This window comes from Lutra lutra, chromosome 6 (genome assembly GCF_902655055.1).
Source record: "Lutra lutra chromosome 6, mLutLut1.2, whole genome shotgun sequence".
Lineage (NCBI taxonomy): Eukaryota > Metazoa > Chordata > Mammalia > Carnivora > Mustelidae > Lutra > Lutra lutra.
This window is the reverse complement of record NC_062283.1, coordinates 49,108,773-49,125,478: the sequence shown is the minus strand read 5'-3', so window position 1 is coordinate 49,125,478 and position 16,706 is coordinate 49,108,773. Positions and strand designations below refer to the sequence as shown.

The 16,706-nt window shown below is 37.5% G+C and overlaps 1 protein-coding gene and 1 pseudogene across 3 annotated transcripts in view; one reads left to right on the top strand and one right to left on the bottom strand.

Moving 5' to 3' along the window:
* ZNF451 (zinc finger protein 451) overlaps window positions 1-16,706 on the top strand; it is a 106,437-nt gene that overhangs the window by 84,410 nt on the left and 5,321 nt on the right. For 2 of the 3 annotated variants that reach the window (XM_047734659.1, XM_047734660.1), the window contains exon 14: window positions 5,604-5,672. The exons of the other annotated variant lie outside the window; for it this stretch is intronic. In XM_047734659.1, coding sequence (XP_047590615.1) covers window positions 5,604-5,672 — 69 coding nt within the window. The remainder of the gene's footprint in view (window positions 1-5,603; window positions 5,673-16,706) is intronic. 3 annotated transcript variants of the gene reach the window in all.
* LOC125102540 (60S ribosomal protein L31-like) lies at window positions 7,978-8,506 on the bottom strand (annotated as a pseudogene).

Sequence of the window (16,706 nt, the reverse complement as noted above, 5' to 3'; positions counted from 1 at the left end):
GGAGAGGGAGAAGCAGGCTTCCCACTGAGCAGGGAGCCCAACACAGGACTCGATCCCAGGATCTTGGGATCATGACCTGAGCAGAAGGCAGACACTTAACGACTGAGCCACCCAGGCGCCCCTGTTTTGTTTGTTTTTGATGATAGCTATCCTAATGGTGTGAAGTGGTATCTCATTGTGATTTTCATTTCCATTTCCCTAATGATTAGTGATGTTGAGCATCTTTTCATGTGCTATAGCCACTACATTTCTTAAAGTAATGAGAATTATCAAAACTAAGTGCCAGAGATGGGTACAGTCCTTAAATTATGATATTTCATTTACACCTAGATTTGAAGATGCTTTTGTAACTAATTCTAAAATTCAAAAAAATAAGTCTTACTGAATCACAGTATGTTCAGATTCAGTTTAAGACAATTTTTTTTTTTCCTCATGGAAGACTTAAAGATATCAGATTGCTGGGGCCCCTGGGTGGCTCAATGGGTTAAGCCTCTGCCTTCGGCTCAGGTCATTTGGGCTCTCTGCTCAGCAGGGATCCTGCTTCCTACCACCCCACCCCACCTCCCGCCTCTGCCTGCCTCTCTGCCTACTTGTGATCTCTCTGTCAAGTAAATAAATAAAATCTTAAAAAAAAAAAAAAAAAAAAGACATCAGATTGCCTAGTTGTGAACTTTGTAACCAGAAAATCAAAGAGCAGTCTTCGGATGACTTTATTCCATCACTTTACTAACAAATGGCTTTGTAAATAGTAGAATAATAGTGTTTTTTTAGAAATGATACTTGATATATTTTGGGACTTAGAAGATTTCTCAATGTCCACAAATACACATTGTTTCTGTAAGAATGCCAGAATAACTCCTTCCTTTTAGCTTATTAGCACAGTGTTCCTATCTTAGATAGAATATCTAACAACCAGTTTCCTAAGGCTGTGTGGTTTGGAGTGTGAATTAGTGGACCTTTTTGAGAATCTGACAAAAACTTTCTATGCTTCTTTCCTCAAAAATGGACATGTATATACAATATCACATGCAACTTGTAGTCCCAAGGCTCCTAATTACCAAACCATACCACAAAACTCTCTTTATGATATTACAAAAGTTCATACTGTAAGTAACATCCAGTGAGAAGTTCTCTTACATTAATCATTGATTTAGAGACAGTCTGCTGATTTTCCAGTTTTTTTAAATCTCAATAGCATAGACAAATGATAGAAGTTTGAACCTCTTCTTTTTTTTTTTTAATTTTTAAAAGATTTTATTTATTTGTCAGAGCGTGTGCACAAGCAGGGGGAGCAGTAGGCAGAGGGAAAAGCAGGCTCCCCACTGAGCAAGAAGCTAGACATGGGACTTGATCCCAGCACTTTGGGATCACGACCCGAGCTGAGGGCAGATGCTTAACTGACTGAGCCACCCAGGCGTCCCTGAACCTCTTATTTTTTGCTAACTTTTCAGAAATTTTCCATTATTAGGACCAGAAGGTGATATTAAACTAGTGCTTCCTATATAAACAAGGAGGAATCACTGAGAATCAGTGATTATGTGATATCTTATTTTTAGTCATTGCCAGTTTTTCAGTTAATTTGAAGGTTTTTTTCAGGAGGTGTTTATCTCAGTAAAGATAAAAAGATTCAGAGTGGCTAATTCTATATATGAATGTCCAGTCAGTTGGCCATAAGGTATTACTTTTTTGCTTGGCATGGAGGGAACAGCCAAGTAGCTTTACTACTGGTGCTTTTTTTAGATCTCTGACTTAGGATAAATCATTTACTTTCTGCAGCAAAGTAAGCCTTTAGACTGAGTTTGAGATTGAATGTGTCATGGCTCTTGACTTATAAAAATTCTCTCTCCTCCTAAGCATCAGGATTCCAGCATGAGCATTTTTATTACAACTATGATAAATGTATAAATCCCTGCAGAAATATTAAAACATCTATTAATTTGTCCTTAATTTACACATTTGGCCCCCTTATTCTTCATTACTTCTGTTTTATAGTGTACATCTCCCCGTTTTAAAACTTGTCAAGATACTTTCTAGTAATTCTAATCAGAGGAGCCAGGTAGAGTTTTTCTTTTGGACCTTTTACATTTTATTCACAAATATATATGTTCATTCTAACTCAAGAGTCATATTCCAAAGATGTGGATATAACTTGTCACTTAAAATGTTTTAAAGAAGAGAGGTGCCCAAGTGGCTCAGTTGGTTGAACTACCAACTCCTGGTTTTGGTTCAGGCCATAATCTCAGGATCATGGAATCCAGCCCCAAGTTGGTGCCTAAGTATGGAGTCTGCTTGTCCGTCTCCTTCCCTTCTGTTCCTACCCCTACCCCCTGCATGCTCTCACACCCTCTCTCCCTCTTTCCCTCTCTCTCTTTAATAAATAAATAAAATCTTAGAGTATTTTTAAGATGAGACGGGGGTGCTCCTGGGTGGCTCAGTTGGTTAAGCATCCAGCTCAATTTCAGCTCAGGTCTTGATCTCAGGGTCATGATTTTAGGCCGTGCGTTGGGCTCCAGGTTGGGCGTGGAGCCTACTTTTAAAAAGATCAAAAAATAAAAGGGAAACTTTTTTTTAAAAAAAGAGGGAAGGGGGAGGGGCAGAGGGAGAGAGAAAATCTAAAGCAGACTCCATGCCCAGCGCTGAGTCAGAGGCGAGGCAGAGCTCCCATCACACAACCCTGAGATCATGACCTGAGCCAAAATCAAGAGTTAGACCCTTAACCGACTGAGCCACCCAGACTCCCCAAAAGGAACTAATCTTTATTGAAGGCCTATAATGTGCCAGCCACTATGCTAGCTACTTTTTATATTTGTAGTATTTGAAGATGTTTAAAAACATGTTTAAAGAATAACTTTCACATTATTTCTCTTTGCAACACTTTGAGGTAGGATGTGTTAGGTTATCCCATTTCATAGATGAGGGAGCAGAGGTCCAGAAAGGTTAAAATAAGTTATCTGCAAGTATTTTTCTTTTTATCAGTATTTTCTGCTAAGGCTGAGGCTTTTACTGACAAAAGTGTCTGATTTTATGATGTAGAGAATGTGAATCATTGATTCTAACCATTTCCTTGAGAAATATGAGAGACTTTTTGCTGCAGTGTAATCACATTGCAGAGTTTGTATAAAGATACCAAATATAAAAATTGGATTTTTGTTTGTCTTTTAAATAACATTTAAAGATGCATGGGAGGGGCAGAAAATAAAAAGATTTGATTATGGGTTCTGATATTGCTGATTCTATATTAAACATAGGTAAGGAAAGTTGTCAGCACTATGAAGTAAATTCTCTTTCATCTCATAATAAAAGAAGCCCCTATCTCAGCCCCACTTTTCTGTGACTGAATTTCTACATTACCATTTTTTACGAGATCATTGGTGACAATTGCTTACATGAAAAATTCTGTGGGTGCTTAAATACAACAGAACTTAGCCAGATCTTCTAACTTAGTTGAAGAACGTTGACTTGATTTATGTAAAATTTTCTTTTTAAAAACACAGTTTTGTGTGTTTTTAAAAAGTTGCTTTTTTTTTAAGATTTTATTTATTTATTTGACAGGCAGAGATCACAAGTAGGCAGAGAAGCAAAAAAGTTGCTTTTATTCTGTAGTAGTTAAACATCTTCCTTGCAGCTTTATGTAAAGTATTAACTTACCTAGAGTATTTTTTCTTTGGTATTGCAAGGATGAACTTGAACAGAGGCTGTTATGAGTTAGTGAATTCAAACTGAAAACAGATTTTACTATACTTTAAGAGAATTTTTTTTTCCCTTGACATGACGGGACCTAGGACTTTGTCAAATCTCTTTACTTTATGTCTTCATTTTGGAATGAATGGGTGGAAGGAAGCCTTAAGTATGGTTGGTATCCGTAGAGCCATACCAATTACACAAATTTTTAAGGCCATCTTTAATACCGAATATAAAAGATTAGCTATGCTGTGAAAATATGGCCGATTGAAGTAGCATCATGCTCTGTCCAGGAGGCATTATATAAAATAATTGTTGAACTTAATTTTAAAAGTCTGTCTGCCTGTTGTTTCTTCAGCCTGTTAATGATACTATCTATAGGTTGTCACTTTGGGCCCCATCCTGAAAATCTATATGATATGATTCTTTTTAAAGTAATGAAAATAGGAAAGAATATTCTTGATTTTCTCTGTTCTACAGGGGGCTACTGTTTGAGGGAAAAGAAACCTTTCTTAATTTTTGCAACTGAAAATCATGCTGATCTTTGTGATTCAAACCTACAGTTTTGCCTTAGCCTTGTATGCAATGATGAACTGTTTAGTCCAGTTAAGACATGCTGCTTTTGACTGGCACTAACTTTGAATTATAACAGAAACCTTGGGTACTTTCACTTTATTCCTAATGTTTTTTGTTTTTGTTTTTGTTTTTTTCCCCTCCCCCTATTCCTAATGTTTTAAGGCTTACTTTGTTGTTCTTCAAATTGTTAGCGCAATGTTTTATTTCCCTAAAACATTGCTTGAAATACTTGAATTCATAGGTTTAGATAACATTATAAAAAACAAAAACAAAAAACCAAAAAGGCAAAAAGATGACTTAAAACAAATTTTTGCAGCAAAGAAATATAAACGAAATATAGTGGTTTTCATTCATTAAACACTTAAAAAATCTTTAATTTTTAAATGTATATTTGAATTTTTACATATGTTCCACAGAATCAAATATGTCCATATGACTTATATTCAGTTTTTTAAACCCTGATCACTTACTATGGTGTATATATTGATTTAAATGTAGTTAAAGTGATAAATCCAATATTTGGTCACTGATTCAAATTTTTAAGTGAATTTTGCAATACCTGGTCAGTCAATGTTGTTTTTATAGACTTAGGTCTTTCAATATGAAAGTATATAAGATGTCAGGTGAGTGAGTTTGTGCCACAAAGAGGCATTGCTAATTTAAACCTGTGGTCTCGGGCGCCTGGGTGGCTCAGTGGGTTAAGCCGCTGCCTTCGGCTCAGGTCATGATCTCAGGGTCCTGGGATCGAGTCCCGCATCGGGCTCTCTGCTCAGCAAGAAGCCTGCTTCCCTCTCTCTCTCTCTCTGCCTGCCTCTCCGTCTACTTGTGATCTCTCTCTGTCAAATAAATAAATAAAAAATCTTTAAAAAAAAATAATAAAAAAAATAAACCTGTGGTCTCTATAGCAATGAATGCATGATTTTCAAAATAAGAGTTTTATCTTACCGTTCTTAAAAATTTCTAAGATGATTTCATGCAAATTAAACTTTGGAATTTATTTGCTAGATTTAAACAAGTAAACTAGCTTTTCTTAATTTCCAGTTTTTTTAAATAATAGAATTTTGAATTTCATCAACAGTGTGCTAAAATGAATTTTTCAAATAGTTTGAATATAGAGCTAAAATTGAATTGACTTATTTTATTAGCTCCCCCCCCTTGTTTTAAGTAGTATTTGGTAAGCATTTTTAAAAAGCAAACCTACAAGGAAAATGGTATAATACTAATGAATTGTAATTAGTAAGCTTGGGTATGGATGAAGTCATCAAAAATATTGTTTGAGAATAAGTAAGTTAGGGCACAATAACTTTTTCAGAAATACATTTGCATTTATTGATTCTGCCTTACAGAATGTGACAGTGATGATAACCTGGGTATAAAAAATACTTCAATAGAAGAAGAATTGAGATCCACAGAAGGTAACCTAATGAAGTTAATCCTTTTTCTCTTTGATTATATCTGTGTGTTTTTTAATTGCTCCCTGTCTTGCCTCTTCACCTGCTCTTCATCTTCACCTACTCCCTCCTACCCCAGAATTTCAAAAACATTGTTTCCTTGTTTAAAGGAGAGTTTGCATTTTCCCGTATAAGATGAGTTAGAGGCAAAGCCTAAAACATTTCCTGACCCTTTCCAGAAAAAGTTTGCAAAACCTGGGCCAGGAAAAGGTTTTGGTTTCCAAATTTTTCTTTATTTTGAGTAGTATTAAATTAGGAATATTAAAAGTTAAGTGGTAGAATTATGAAAACAAGCACTTATATGTGAATATTAATGGGCTGTTTCTATAAATTAATTTTTTTGTTCCTTCTTAAAAGAAAAGCTATTTTCTTCCAAAGGTTAAAAAGAACTTTTGTCTTAACCTCACATCAAGTCATTTCCTGGCTGTACCACTATTTGATTATGTTGTATGCCCATTTATTCACTTTGGTTTTTGCATAACAGACTGCTTTTTAATAACCATGGGGAAAAACAAAATGATTTTAGAGACTAGTTTAAGTTTCACTGAAGAATTGAAACCATTATACTGGCACCTTTAACATTAAAGAACAACAATAGAAACCTTAATACACATTCCAATAATGTATTTGTTGTTGGAGATTTGAGAGTGGGAATGGGGAGACTAGAAAATAGGGAGGAAAATGTAGCTTAACAAGCATAGACAAAATGGCCCAGCTGATTCATTTTCTGTGTATTTGCTTGATCGCTCACATAATGTAATTAGTTTAATTAAGAGCATACTAAAGCCTTGTGTTATTAGGAGTTTGGGAATTTGAATCTGGCAGTGAAATTTATTCATCCACTCAATGAAGTAGAAAACTCTAATCTTTCTTTCTTATAGCCAAAATTCAGTGGTTAAAGAAAGTTGGCAGTAAATCTGCAGCCTAATTGGAAGCAAGTTTTTTGACCAACTTGTTTTCCCAACATGGTTTTTCAAGATCTAGCTCACTGCTTAGCAGCCACATAATGATGAGTTAAACAAGTGAAAGAACTTTTGTGAGTTAAAAAAAAAAAGGGGGGGGGGGTGGGGAGGCACCTGGGTGGCTCCATCGGTTAAGCATCTGCCTTCCTAAGTGGCTGTCTTTAGCTCAGGCCGTGATCACAGGGTTGTGGGATCGAGTCTTGTGTTGGGCTGGCTACTGGGCAGGGAGTCTGTTTCACCCTCTGTCTCTCCTGCTCATGCTCACACACTTTCTCTTAGTAAATAAAATCTAAATAAATAAATAAATAGCCTGCCCCCTATCAAGGCCACTAAAAGTTTATCAAGGCCACTAAAAGTTAAATACCATTGAGCATCTAAGTAGTAGACTTGGCAACCTTTATTTGCCACTCATGACTAATCCCATGGAAGGTGCCACACAAAATCATAACTTTTAAATAACCACTCTTAGAAGCCTTCACAGTTTTTATGGTTCCTAGCTAACCCAGGAAATCTGAGATAAGTATAATGCAATGTGCACCAGAGTTTCTAACATTTTGTTATCTATGGTTATTTTATCATTTGAAGTTTCTGCATTTTGGTGATTCTTTAGATTGGCAAAAGGATTACTATAAAGAATTCAAGAAAAGATTCTCTAAACTTTTAACTAGTTATTATGAGGTATGAGAAACCAGAGTGTTAGATGTGTGCTTTATTTTTTGGATGCTTTATATAAATAAGTTTGAGAAACACACAGTGTTCCACGTTAAGTTAAGGGATAGGACTCCTCCACAGTTCCTCTGATGCCCTTCTTTTTCCCCTTTCACCCAGTAAGAACTAGCTCAAATATCATCTCTTAGGTTGAACCATAGAGAACTGACATTTTGTAGACATTTTTGGGTGGTCAGTACTAGATTTACAATCTTAGAGAGAGTTAACTACTGCATTCATAAGGCTCCCTCTATACCATATCAAGTAGATTTAAAATTTTTCGTCTTATCTCCTTTAGAAGTAAGATTATATTTGTTGTTGTTTTCATTTCAATAGCACTTAGCACCTAGTGTTTGGCTCTAAATAATTGTTTGTTGAAGAGTAAACTTGTAACAAACTCGGAACATGTTAGAGCTACCAGGACCCACCTCTCTATAGCTGAATCAGAGAAATTAAGATAGAGGCAATTTGGCTGGGAGAAGAGTGGGTATTTTATTGACCCTACAGTATGAAAGCAAAGTGATATTTTAGTCCAAACCTAATAGCAAAACTCAAAAAAGTGTTAATTTTTTTTCCAGTTTTATACCTTTATTTGACAATCAGTGATTAGTTCTCATCCATATTAACTGTAGATTTTTGAAATTGGTGACAGGTTCATAGGTGACAGTGTGTAGAGCTTGTTTGGTGAATCTTATCCTCATTACATTTTCTGGATAACCGCATATGGATATGGTATGGAACATTCCTTATTCCTTTGGCCCAGACATCTTTGTTGAGCCAGGTGTCAATATGCACATCTGGAGTTCCCATCTCCTTCATGGCAAATTTCTGGATCTCTTTGAGTGCCCAGGGGGCACGCTTCTTAAAACACTCCGTTGATGCAATTCTGAATGTCAATGGTGTATTCTCTGGTCACTACCTCATCAATGGCACAACGGCTCTTCTCGCCACCCTTCTTTGCAGAAGCCATTCTGCCGGGCCCTGGTTGTAAAGCTAAATAACTGAAGTCTCTTTTCATTCTTTCCTTTCCAACACAACACGTAAATGCCTGACAAATGGTAGCAAAAGGCAGGATAAATCTGTTTGTGACTCTTGCCTTGAGGAATGGTTACTTCCCTTATATCCCCTCCCCTCCCACCACCATGATTTGTTTCATTCTTTTTTTTTTTCTCTGTAGATTAATACTGACTACCCATGCCAATCATAAAGATCCTCTGTAATCTATTTTGTATACTGGACAGGGGAAATAGAGGACACATAGTGTGGTGATATAGAGTGCAGACTTTGGACTCAGACTGTCTTGGTTAAAACTCAGCTCTGCTACTTATGAGTTATGTAATGTTGGTCAAGTCCTTTAACTTCACTGTGTGTCAGCTTCTTCATTTTAAAAACTTGGAATTGGGGCACCTGGGTGGCTCAGTGCGTTAAAGCCTCTGCCCTTGGCTCAGGTCATGGTCCCAGGGTCCTGGGATCGAGCCCCGCATCGGGCTCTCTGCTCAGCAGGGAGCCTGCTTCCTCCTCTCTCTATCTGCCTGCCTCTCTGCCTACTTGTGATCTCTGTCTGTCAAATAAATAAATAAAATCTTTAAAAAAATAAAATAAAATAAAATAAAAACTTGGAATATTAGTATACCTGTCTTACTAGAATAATTTGGTACATGGTAAACAGTATATGTATTGGTTGCTGCTGCTGTTATTGTTATTTTAATCATCATCATTACTATTATTCACTGTTATCTGCATCTAAGGACTGTTCTGGAGAATGGCTACTTAGAGGTATCTTCACTCAATCCACTAAAAAAGAAAAAAGACCAGCATTATGTGGGTGGTTGCCATTTCAAAACCCTCTTTCTATAAATGTCAGTCATTTGCCTAAGAGTTTCTTCAGATAATAGCAGTCATCTTATACTTAATCTTATAAATAGTAAAACATATTGTTGCCAGTTTAAAGAACAAAGACAGGGTAAGAGAAAACTCTAATCATAACAAGTCTTCTAAACCTTAAGTAGTTTGCCTCCAGATTCATAATCTTAAAATGATGGGGCATGAATCATGTGTAAGTATTCTAATTCCTATTATTGAGTTCTTTCTTTTTTTTTTTTTTTAAGATTTTTTATTTATTTATTTGACAGAGATCACAAGTAGGCAGAGAGACAGACAGAGAGAGGGGAAGGGAAGCAGGCTCCCTGCTGAGCAGAGAGCCCGATGCGGGGCTTGATCCCAGGACCCTGGGATCATGACCTGAGCCGAAGGCAGAGGCTTTAACCCACTGAGCCACCCAGGTGCCCCTATTGAGTTCTTTCTTATTCTACTGTAATTACCTCTCTTTCAAAGAGAGTGAAATTAAGGCAGACAAAATTCCCACAAATATTATTTATTTATTTATTTTATTTTTTTATTTTTTTTTTTTAAGATTTTATTTATTTATTTGTCAGAGAGAGCGAGGGAGAGAGAGCGAGCACAGGCAGACAGAATGGCAGGCAGAGGCAGAGGGAGAAGCAGGTTCCCTGACGAGCAAGGAGCCCGATGCGGGACTCGATCCCAGGACGCTGGGATCATGACCTGAGCCGAAGGCAGCTGCTTAACCAACTGAGCCACCCAGGCGTCCCTATTTATTTTTTTTAAAAGATTTTATTTATTTATTTGACAGAGATCACAAGTAGACAGAGAGGCAGGCAGAGAGAGGGAGGAGGAGGAAGCAGGCTCCCTGCAGAGCAGAGAGCCCGATGCGGGACTCGATCCCAGGACCCTGAGATCATGACCTGAGCTGAAGGCAGAGGCTTAACCCACTGAGCCATCCAGGCGCCCTATTTATTTCTTCATATAGCTTTCAGTTATTGTCTAATGTTCTTTCATTTCAACCTGAGGATTCGTTTAGCATTTCTTAAAAGGCAAGACTAGTAACAGACTCTCCCTTACTTTTGTTTATCTGGGGAGGTCTTCATTTCTCCATTCTTGAAGACTGATTTTGCTGGACGTAGAATTCTTGATTTACAAGGGTTTTTTTCAGCTCTTTAACTATGTCATCTCACTGCCTTCTGGTGTCTGCTTTGATGAAAAATAAGCTATTAATCTTACTGAGAATCTCTTACACATGATGAGTTGCTTCTCTCTTGCTTCTTTTGTTATTTTTGGCTTTTGATGCTGACTGTAATGTGTCTCAGCGTGGATCACTTTCAGTTTCTTCCTGGAGTTTGTTGAGCTTCTTAGATGTGTATATTCATATCTTTCATCAAATTTGGGACATTTATTGACCATTATTTCTTAAAATATTCATTCTGTCCCTTTCTTCTTCTTCTGGACTCCCATAATGTATATCTTACTGCATTTGATGGTACTCCACCAGTTCTTTAACTTCTTGCTTTTTTCCATTTTTCTTTCTTATCTTCAAACTGGATAACTTGTCCTGTCTTCAAGTTTGCTGATTCTTTCTTCTGTTTGTTTAAATTTGTTAAACTCCCGTAATGAATTCTTGATTTTAGTTGTACTTTTCAGCTCCAGAATTTCTATTTGGTGGCTTTTCATAATTTCTGTCTCTTTATTGATATTCTCATTTTGTTCACACATTGTTTTCCTGGTTTCCTTTAGTTCTTTGTCTGTGGTTTACTTTAGCTCTTAGAAGATATTAAAAAAAATATCTATCTATCTATCTATCTATCTATCTAGATAGATAGATAGATAGATATATAAAACAGCCTGGGTGGCTCAGTGGGTTAAAGCCTCTGCCTTTGGCTCAGGTCATGATCCCAGAGTCCCGGGATCAAGCCCCTCATCAGGCTCTCTGCTCAGCGGGGAACCTGCTTCCCTTCCTCTCTCTCTGCCTGCCTCTCTGCCTACTTGTGATCTCTGTCAAATAAATAAATAAATCTTTAAAAATAAATAAATAGATAAAATAAATAAATACAATAAATAAAATAAATTTAGAAATATATAAATAAAATATTTTAAGAAAAAAATGACATATTTAAAACAGTTGGGGGACACCTGGGTGGCTCAGTTGGTTGGACGACTGCCTTCGGCTCAGGTCATGATCCTGGAGTCCCGGGATCGAGTCCCGCATCGGGCTCCCAGCTCCACGGGGAGTCTGCTTCTCTCTCTGACCTTCTCCTCACTCATGATCTCTCTCACTGTCTCTCTCTCAAATAAATAAATAAAATCTTTAAAAAAAATAAATAAATAAAACAGTTGGTTTAAAGTCTTAGTCTAGTAAGTCCAATGTCTAGGTTTTCTCAGGGACAGTTTAACTCGTTTTTTTCCCCTTTAAATGGGCCATACGTTCCTGTTTCTTTGTATTCTTTGTGTTTTGTTGTTGAAAACTGGGTGTGCAAATACTGTAGTACCTCTGGAAATCATATTCTCTCTCTTCCCCAGACTGTGGTTTTGTTGAAGGCTACAGTTGTCCTTTTGTTTACTTTTCCAAACTATAGTTGACCTTTAAACAGCATGGGGTTGGGACACTGACGCACCCACAGTAATTAAAAACTTAATTACTAATAGCCCACTATTGACTAGAAGCCTCCAATAACAAATTGTTTATTAATACATATTTTGTAGGGGCACCTGGGTGGCTCAGCTGATTAAGTGTCCAACTCTTGATTTTGGCTCAGGTCATGAGCTTAGGGTTCTGGGATTGAGCCCTGCATTGGGCTCTACACTCAGCTCAGAGTCTGTTTTGATTTCTCTTCCTCTGCCCTTCCCCCAGTTCACATATGCTCACTCTTTCTCTCTCTAAAAATAAACAAACAGTAAATAAAACAAAAAATAGTCAATACACAGGCATTTAGGTGGCTCAGTTGGTTAAGTATCTGCCTGCAGCTCAGCTCATGATCTTGAGGTCCTGGAATTGAGCTCCACGGCAGGCTCTCTGCTTAGGGGACAGTCTGCCTCTCCCTCTTTCTCTGCCCCTCCCCCTACTTGTGCATGCGCTTGCTTTCCCTCTCTCTCTCTCTCAAATTATTCTTTTAAAAAATAGTCAATACATATTTTGTATGTTATATGTGTTACATACTGTATTCTTACAATAAAGTAATCTACAGATAAAAATATTAAGAAAACCATAAGGAAGAGAAAATACATTAAATTTAAATTTAAAGGTTTAAATTTATACATTTATAAACATTTAAAGGTGTAAATTTCCCTCTAAGCCAGGGTCAACAGGCTTTTCCTGTAAAACTGGGTGGTAAGTATTTTAGACTTTGTAGTTCACATTGTCTCTGTTACAGTTACTCAGCTTAAGCTTATAGTGTGAAAACAGCCATACACAACATATAAACAAATGCTTGTGGATATGTCCAATAAAACTATTTACAAAAATTGTCTTTGGCCTGGGTTTGGCCCACAGACAACTTTGTCAGTCCTCTACTTTTACCAGGTTCCATGAATTTTCACATCTTGTATTTTTGCTGTTTGAAAGCGAAAGATATTTCAATTTGAAATATTTTAATTTTCCTTGGATTTCCTTCTTTCACCTGTTGGCTCTTTAGGAGTATGTTGTGTAGTTTCCAAATATTTGAATGTCTTATTATTCATTTCTAATTTAATTCTGTTATGGTAAGAGAATGTACTCTGTAAAACTTTAATCTTTTTAAATTTATTGAGATTTTTATCAGCCAACATGTAGTCTGTCTTGGTAAACATTACATATTCACTTGAAAAGAATGTGTTTTCTGTGTTTATTGTGTAGAATACTTTATAAATGTCAATTATGCCAAGGTGGTTGATATCAAATCTTTATCTGTACTCATTTATTTTAATCTAGTTGATCTATCAGGTATTGTAGTAGGGATAATGAATTCTTCATCAGTGATTGTGGATTATATTTCTCTTTAATTCTGTTTATACTTTTATATTTTGAAGTTCTGTTTTTAATTGGAAAATTCTGTTTTGTATTTCTGATGTGTCTTCCTAATGAATTGACACATTTGTTATTATGAGATGTTATCTCTGGTAACACCTTTAATCATGAAATTTCTTTTTAAAGATTTTATTTATTTTTGAGAAAGAGTGAGCATATGGGTGGAGGTAAGAGGCATTGGGAGAGGGAGAGGTATATTTCTTATAGACACCATGAAGTTTGATCTTACTTTTTGATTTACTGTAACAATCTCTACTTTTAAAGAATGGATTATTTAGTCTCTTAATACTTAATGTAATTTCATACATGGTTGAATTCTTTTTTTTTTTTTTAAGATTTTATTTAGTTATTTGACAGAGATCACAAGTAGATGGAGAGGCAGGCAGAGAGAGAGAGGGAAGCAGGATCCCTGCTGAGCAGAGAGCCCGATGCGGGACTCGATCCCAGGACCCTGAGATCATGACCTCAGCTGAAGGCAGCGGCTTAACCCACTGAGCCACCCAGGCACCCACATGGTTGAATTCTTGTCTGCCATTTTGTTTTTTCTTTGTCCCCTCTTTTATCTTTTAGTTCCTACTTTCGTACCTTCATTTGGATTATTATAGTACTATATTTTACTGTATTGTGTGTATTTAGTTTTTACTATCTTATTTGTTTGTGTATTTATTATTCTTTAAGATTGAAAGAGAGGGAGGGAGAGAGCACAAGCAGGAGGAGCAGCAGAGGGAAAAGTAGGCTCCGTGCTGAGCAAGGAGCCTAACGTGGGTTCAATCCCAGGACTCCTGGGATCATGACCTGAGCCAAAGGCAGATGCTTAACCTACTGAGCCACTATGCATCCCAGTTTTTGCTTTTAATAGGTCTATGGGCTTTTAGCCCTTTGTATTAATTTTTATGGTTGCTCTAGATTACAGTGTATAGTTTTTGCTTTTTATAGTGTATTGAGTGCTACTATACTCCACTCTATCTAAAATGTAGGAACCTTCTGGGACACCTGGGTGGCTCAGTCGGTTAAGCCACTGCCTTCGGCTGGGATTGTGGTCCCAAGGTTCTGGGATTGAGTCCCGCATTGGGCTCCTTGTCCAGCGGGGAGCGTGCTTCTCTCTCTGCCTGTGCCTGCCACTCTGCCTGCTTGTGCTCTCTCTCTGACAAATAAATAAATAAAATCTTAAAAAAAAAAATGTAGAAACCTTCCAATGCCATAGGTTAGTTTATGTCCTGCCCCAAGTCTCTCTACTATAGTTGCCGTTTGTATTACATCTACATGTATTATAAATTCTACCAGAAAATGTTTTTTTTTACTTTAAACAGGACTGTGAATTTTATTTTATTTTATTTTTTTAAAAAATTTTATTATATTTATTTGACAGAAAGAGAGATCACAAGTAGGCAGGCAGATGGGGGAGGGGAAGCAGGCTTCCTGCTGAGCAGAGAGCCTGATGGAGACCTCCATCCCAGGACGATGAGATCATGACCTTAGCCAAAGGCAGAGGCTTAACCCATTGAGCCACCCAGGCGCCCCAGTGCTATGAATTTTAAAGAAAGAAAAGAAAAAGCACATATCCTTTTATATTTATTCACAGCGCCATTTTCAGTAAACTTCATTCTTTCCAATAGATTAGAGTTTCCCTCTAGTGTCATTTTTCTTCCTTCAGCCAAAAGGATTTTTTTTTTTAAATTTTTTTTGTGATACACATTTTGCTAGTGATGTATATTCTTTTTTGCTTATATGAAGATAATCTTTATTTTTCCTTGAATTTTGAAGAATGTTTTCTCTAGCATTAGAATTCTAGTTGACGGGACGCTTAGGTGGCTCAGCCGGTTAGGCATCTGCCTTTGGCTTGGGTCATGATCCCAGGGTCCTGGGGATCGAGTCCCTCCCAGGGAGCCTGCTTCTCCCTCTGTCTGCCACTTCCCCTGCTTGAGCTCTCACACTCTCTTGCTCTCTCTCTGGCAAATAAAAAAATAAAATCTTTAAAAAAAAAAAATTCTAGTTGACAAATATTTTTTCCTTTCGGCACTTTGAGGTGTCATTCCATTATCTTCTGGCCTCCATTATTTGTCATGAGAAGTCACCATAATTTGTACTATTGTTTCCCTGTATGTAATGTGTCATTTTTTTCCTGTTGCTCCTTTCAGTATTTCTACTTCGTCCTTGGATTTAAGCAGTTCTCGATAATCCCCCTAGATGTAGTTATCTTTGTATTTATATCCTCCTTGGAGTTTTCTTAGCTCCTTGTAATTATGTTCCCCCCCAATATTAAAGATGTTTTTAAGTAATATCTATACCCAGCATCAGGCTTGAACTCACAACCCCAAGATTAAGAGCCAAGTGCTCCACTGACTCAGCCAGCCAGGCACCCCTGTTTCCCCAATTTTAGAAATTTCCACCCATTATTTCTTCACAATTTTCTGCCCCACTTGGTCTCTGTTCTTTTCTTTTTTTACTCTAGTTATAATATGTTAGGTCTCTTAAATTTATCCAGAGGTGTGTTCATTTTCTTCCAATCTTCTTTCTCTGTTGGATTATTATTTTTTTTTTATTTTTTTATTTATTTGACAGAGAGAGATCACAAGTAGACGGAGAGGCAGGCAGAGAGAGAGAGGGAAGCAGGCTTCTTGCTGAGCAGAGAGCCCGATGCGGGACTCGATCCCAGGACCCTGAGATCATGACCTGAGCCGAAGGCAGCGGCTTTAACCCACTGAGCCACCCAGGCGCCCTGGATTATTATTTTTTTAAGGTTCATTTATTTGGGAGAGAGAGCACAAATGGAGCAGGGGCAGAGGGACAAGCAGACTCCCCACTGAGCATGGATCCCGATGCAGGGCTCCATCGAAGGACCCTGAGATCAGGACTTGAGCCAAAATCAGACTTAACCAACTGAGCCACTCAGGCGCCCCCTTGTTCAATAATTTCTGTTGTTCAGCCATCAAGTTTACTAATTTTTTTCCCCTTGCTTCTCCATTGTTGAGCTGAGTGAATTTTCCAGTTCAAATATATTTCTCAGTTCTAGAATTTTCATTGAGTTGTTTTTTTAAAAACAGATTGATGTCTCTGTTGAGATTTCTTATCCATTCATCCTTAAATCTATGAAAACGTAATTTTTCTAAAATTGTTTTCTGCTGGGGCACCTGGGTGGCTCAGTGGGTTAAAGCCTCTGCCTTCGGCTCAGGTCATGATCTCAGGGTCCTGGATCGAGCCTCACATCAGGCTCTCTGCTCAGCGGGGAGTCTGCTTCCTCCTCTCTCTCTCTGCCTGCCTCTCTGCCTACTTGTGTTTTGTCACTCTCTCTGTCAAATAAATAAATAAAACCTTAAAAAAAAATAAAAAATAAAATTGGGGTGTCTGGGTGGCTCAGTGGGTTAAAGCCTCTGCCTTCGGCTCTAGTCATGATCCCAGAGTCCTGGGATCGAGCCCCACATCGGGCTCTCTGCTCGGCAGGGAGCCTGCTTCCCCCTCTCTCTCTCTGCCTGC